The 6,015-nt window shown below is 35.5% G+C and overlaps 1 protein-coding gene across 1 annotated transcript in view; it reads left to right on the top strand.

The window, feature by feature from the left end:
• Positions 1–165: 165 nt before the first annotated feature.
• LOC107575021 (NACHT, LRR and PYD domains-containing protein 12-like) overlaps positions 166–6,015 on the top strand; it is a gene marked incomplete at its 5' end in the record, with an annotated part of 22,488 nt that continues 16,638 nt past the window's right edge. The window contains 2 exons of the mRNA XM_016261430.1: positions 166–501; positions 2,564–2,734. Of these exons, the coding sequence (XP_016116916.1) occupies positions 166–501; positions 2,564–2,734 (507 nt within the window). The remainder of the gene's footprint in view (positions 502–2,563; positions 2,735–6,015) is intronic.

Below are 6,015 nucleotides of genomic sequence, written 5' to 3'. Positions count from 1 at the left end.
ACACTGTACATACAATACAATAAACCACTCCTAAATTACTGTATTCTATGTTGGCACCTCAGGACATAAAGTTGTTACAGTGAAGAATAAATTATAACTTTATGAGCTTGTATCTGAAAGATAAGAGAGTTGCTAAATAAAAGCTTGCTTCTGTGAAACGTTCAGCTCAGACTTGGACTCGGGGTCAAACAGATACGTAATTATAATAGTTCAGTACATCAAGCAGAAATTTGAAGCGAATCTGTCTCCAGAGAGATCCATCAATCTGTTCTACTGTCTGAATGAACTGAACGACCAAACTCTGGTGAAAGACATTCAGACCCACCTTAGCAAAGGAAGCCTCTCATCTGCTGATCTTTCACCTGCCCAGTGGTCTGCTTTGGTCTTTGTGTTGTTGACATCAGAGGAGGAGCTGCAGGAGTTTGAGCTTCAGAAATTCAAGAAATCAGACGAGTGTCTCATTAGATTATCAGCAGTCATCAAAACCTCCAAAAGAGCTCTGTAAGTTATTTCATATATTTTGTTCATATGTTTCATATGTTAAAATTGCATTTATCTACACTGATACATAGCAGGTTTGGACCCCCCTGGGGTGTATTCCAGAAAGCACGGTTAATTTACCATCTGTTATTCCCCGAACTTTTTTTTGATTAACCCCAAACCTTGCTTACTCGTTTCCAAAAACGCGTCCGGGAGTAAGTTCATTCAACACAGAGTATGTTCCTGATTTAAGACTCAACATATTCTCAACCGAGCGACGAATCGACGTGTCGCTATGGAAACAGACGCTAATAAAAAGCGCGCCATGCTGTTTCTTCTTCTTTTGTACAATGGTCATTTACATGCTTAGTGCATATCACCACCTAATTGATGGTTGTGCAATCATTTTTCTTTTTTTCCATTTACTTTAATCCTCGAGAATAAGAATATTGTTTGTTTGATGCTAATTATATATTAAGTCACATCAGATATGTATTTTTATTATAGAAATACATTATAGAAAATTCCCGGACCAAAAAAAAAAAAATATATATATATATATATATATATATATATATATATAATATAGTAAATTAAACATTAGTGTTTTATAATGTATATACAGATAACTGATATGCCAATAAAATATAATAACCATATTAGTTAGTTACAATACAGTTATATGTATACATATATATTAGTAGGCTATATACATAACTGTATTGTACTAATATATAATATTGCTGAAGTGAACTAACCCTGGAACATAACCTGGTCCGGAGCAGGTTATCTTCAGAGAGCAAGTTGCTATGGTTACTTACATACCCTGAAAGTAACCTCTGATTTTGGAACTGAAAGCTGAGATTATCTGCTCGCTTATCCTCAAACATACACGGGTATGTCACATAACCTGCTTTTTGGAATACCCCCCTGATCTACCATATACCAACTATAAGTATGTATCTCTTTTAGGGTTAAATCATAACATATTTTCTTTTGCTTTTTTATTATTATTTTTTCTTTAAAAATTGCAGTCCTTTGGAATTACTGTTCAATGCTATTTTATTAGATTTACATGGGTTGTATGTAGAAATTTATCTTTTCAGCAAAACAAGCTGTTTAGTTAGCTGCAGAAGAAGCACATCATGTCATTATAAAACATAGATAACTGATATGCCAATAAAATATAATAACCATATTAGTTAGTTACAATACAGTTATATGTATACATATATATTAGTAGGCTATATACATAACTGTATTGTACTAATATATAATATTGCTGAAGTGAACTAACCCTGGAACATAACCTGGTCCGGAGCAGGTTATCTTCAGAGAGCAAGTTGCTATGGTTACTTACATACCCTGAAAGTAACCTCTGATTTTGGAACTGAAAGCTGAGATTATCTGCTCGCTTATCCTCAAACATACACGGGTATGTCACATAACCTGCTTTTTGGAATACCCCCCTGATCTACCATATACCAACTATAAGTATGTATCTCTTTTAGGGTTAAATCATAACATATTTTCTTTTGCTTTTTTATTATTATTTTTTCTTTAAAAATTGCAGTCCTTTGGAATTACTGTTCAATGCTATTTTATTAGATTTACATGGGTTGTATGTAGAAATTTATCTTTTCAGCAAAACAAGCTGTTTAGTTAGCTGCAGAAGAAGCACATCATGTCATTATAAAACATATTGTTCCATAGTTATTTCTACTCCAATATGCAGTTCAACTTCTTAAACGTCTGCTATAAAGGAGATATACTCTTGCATAACCTCAATGGATAAATTATTAACCTCCAGATTCTCCACCTCAAGATACTCATCAAGATAATAGAGCAGCACTTTTAAATGTTTAACTCATTGCCATTAATGATATAAACCTATTATTCATTTACATATTTTAAGTTTTATTCAAGCATGCTAGTTTGTTTTATCTAGGAAACTTGAATCAATAAATATCTCCTATATATGCGGTATATTTACTGTCAAAATAATTGGTGTAAATTAAATTTTTATATTTAACAAATATATTACATGTATCTAACTCTGTGATTTGATATATTTCTCTTGTAGGCTAAATGATTGTGACTTAACAGACAAAAGCTGTCCAGCTCTGGCTACAGTTCTTGGATCAGATACCAATCTGAAAGAGCTGAATATGAACAATAATAATCTGCAGGATTCAGGAGTGAAGCTGCTCTGCACTGGACTAAAGAATATAAATTGCAAATTAGAGATACTGAGGTAAGTTTTGTGACAATCCCTAGAGTTTGGTTATAATGCAGATCCATCTGTTAACATGGACCTAGCTAATTTGCCAAAGAATTGAGGACAGAACTGCTTCAGCTCAGTGAAATTTGTTGGCTTTAATTCCAGCATGAACTCTACATTTAAGGTCCTACCACAGCATTTCAATGTGGTTTAAGAGTGGACTCAAAACTTTAATTAACTTGTTTTTCAATCATTTTGAGGTTGTTTGTATGTTGTGGATCATTTAGATTAAAGACTTTCACACCTTTTGAGTTTTAGATAATTGAAACCTTAAAGGGGTCATGTACTGCGTTTTTTTAATTATTTTATAATGTTCTCTGTGATGCACCTATAATGTTAGCATATAATTTAGATTAGGCTATTTTGTATCTGGGTTTTGACCCTCTCTGCAGAACAGTCTGTTTTTATAGATGAGGCACATTCAAGATGCTGAAGTGAACGCCCACTGCTATGATTGGCTAACAGTTTTGCATATTAATACAATACAATATTTATTTGTAAAGCACATTTAAAAACAACCAAAGTTGACCAAAGTGCTGTACAGAATAGAATAAAAATTCTGAAATAAAATGAAAAAAACAGGAATATCAAATTTAAAATAAAACAACAACAAAACAATTAAACCAATGATCAAGGGGTATTGAAAGCTAGAGAGAATAGATATGTCTTTAGAGCAGACTTAAAAGCAGAAATAGAGGGGGCTAATCTAATATGAAGAGGTAGACTGTTCCAGAGTTTCGGACCTGCAGTTGCAAAATCTCGATCACCTCATTTAAATCTAGATCAAGGCACGATGAGTAGACAGAAATCACTGGATCTCAATGTGTACGGATGGAGCAGCTCATCAGGTACTGAGGGGACAAATTATTGAGGGCTTTATAAACAAATAACATAATTTTAAAAGCAATTCAATATTTTATAGGTCTGCAGTGCAGATAAAATAAGAGTTACTGGCTCATACTTGCAGGTGCCAGAGAGTAGTCTAGCAGCTGTTTTGCACTAGCTGTAGAAGAGAGAGGGAAGACTGAGAAACACCGTAATAAAGTGAATATCAATAGTCTAAATGAGTTGTTACAAAAGCATGGACCACCATTTGGATGTTACTCTGTGATAAGAAAGGGTTCACTTCAGAAAGTTGACGGGATGAAAAAAGCATGATTTTACAACAGCACTGATCTGTTTGTCAAATTTTAAGTTATGATAAAACAGAACGTTCAGATTTCTTGCACATTGAGTTACATATGGGGCCAGAGAGCCACAGTCAACATCTAATACACAATTTTCCTTATTAAATTCCTTAAAAATAATTATTTCAGTTTTATTTTCATTTAAGTTAAAAAAAAAATACTTGAGAGCCAAAGCTTAAGTTCTTCTAAACAGGCCAACAGTGGCTGTAAGCCATTTTTATCATTGTGCTTTAAAGGAAAATAGATCTGAGTATCATCAGCATATAGATGAAAGGATACTTTATATTTGTTAAAAATGGAAGCCAGAGGAAACATGTACAGGGTGAACAATATCGGCCCGAGGATTGATCCCTGTGGAACTCCACAATTAAGAGGTATACAAGAGGAGGTTTGATGACCAATGCGAACACTAAAACATCTGTTGGTCAGATAAGAACGGAACCACTTGTAAAACTGTGCCAAGAAGACCCACAGATGTCTCCAAACGTGCCAACAGGACCTCATGGTCAACCAAATCAAAGGCAGCACTCAGATCTAATAAAACTAAAGCCATGGATTTCCAAGAATCAATTTCTCTAAAAATATCACTTGAGACTCTTAAAAGGGCAGATTCAGTACTGTGTAAAACTTTGAAGCTAGATTGAAACATGTCATGAACAGAATTAACAGCCAAATAAGATTGTAATTGAGTCAATACAACTTTCTCAATGATCTTTGAGATAAAGGGTAGATTAGAAATAGGACGACAAATTAGAAAGAGAAGAAGGATCCTGGTTTGGTTTTTTAAGATGTGGCATCACCACAGCACATTTAAGACTGTTAGGGAAGGAACCAGTAGACAAACATTTGTTAATAACAAATAACTGTGGACTGTGTCCATGATTTGCCTAAGGAAAAGAGATGGAATAATATCCTGAGGACAGTTAGTTGGTTTTAGGTGACCAACAGTTTCATTCCATGAGGTGAAATCAATAGGTTCAAACTCAGACCAGGTAGAAGAACATAATGGAACATCATGCAAAATGTATATTAAGTTAGACAGCTGGGATCTTAATGTTGTGATCTTCTCAACAAAAAACGTAAGTATTTTTTACTTAACTTAAGTATTTTTCTTACTATGTGTTTCCAGATCCCTACTATCACCACCACTCGCAAACCATGCATCACACACTGTAGGCAGTGCAATCCTAACAACCTGCGCACTTTGCCTATGTCTACTAATACACTACTTTCTTTTTCTATTGGTCTCTGGAATTGCCAGTCTGCTGTAAACAAAGCAGATTTTATTACTTCTGTTACAAGTCATTAAATACTAAACCTCATGGCCCTGACAGAGACGTGGATCAAACCAGAGGACAATGCTACACCTGCAGCACTCTCCAATAATTTCTCTTTTTCCCACTCTAACCCCCGTCTGACTGGAAGAGGTGAAGGTACTGGTTTGCTTATCTCTAATGATTGGAAATGTAATCCTTTACCATCTCTGAGTATCAACAGCTCCTTTGAATCACATTCAGCCACTATTACCCACCCTCTTAAAATCCATTTTATAGTTGTTTATCGACCCCCAGGACCATTAGGTAACTTCGTGGAAGAATTAGATGTGCTGCTCTCAAACTTTCCTGAGGATGGTACTCCCCTAGTTATGCTGGGAGACTTCAACATCCACCTAGATAAACCTCAGGCTGCAGACTTCCACACTCTGCTTGCTTCATTTGATCTCAAGCGACTATTAACTACGGCTACTCACAAATCAGGCAACCAACTGGACCTTATTTACACACGACACTGCTCCACTGATCATGTGCTGGTTACTCCACTGCACACCTCGGATCACTTCCTCCTCACTCTTAACCTCAACATGGTTCCTGACACAACACATACCCCTACACATGTCACTTTTTGACGTAACCTACGCTCACTCTCACCCTCCCGGCTATCTTCTATGGTTTCATCTTTGCTTCATTCTCCTGAACAGTTATCATCTCTTGATGTTAACCATGCTACTGATAGTTTCTGCTCCACTCTTACGTCTTGTTTAGACACTGTCTGCCCCTTGTCTTCCAG

Source organism: Sinocyclocheilus grahami, unplaced genomic scaffold (genome assembly GCF_001515645.1).
Source record: "Sinocyclocheilus grahami isolate Dianchi unplaced genomic scaffold, SAMN03320097.WGS_v1.1 scaffold2436.1, whole genome shotgun sequence".
Lineage (NCBI taxonomy): Eukaryota > Metazoa > Chordata > Actinopteri > Cypriniformes > Cyprinidae > Sinocyclocheilus > Sinocyclocheilus grahami.
The sequence above is the reverse complement of the archived record's forward strand: the minus strand, read 5'-3'. Positions and strand labels throughout refer to the sequence as shown.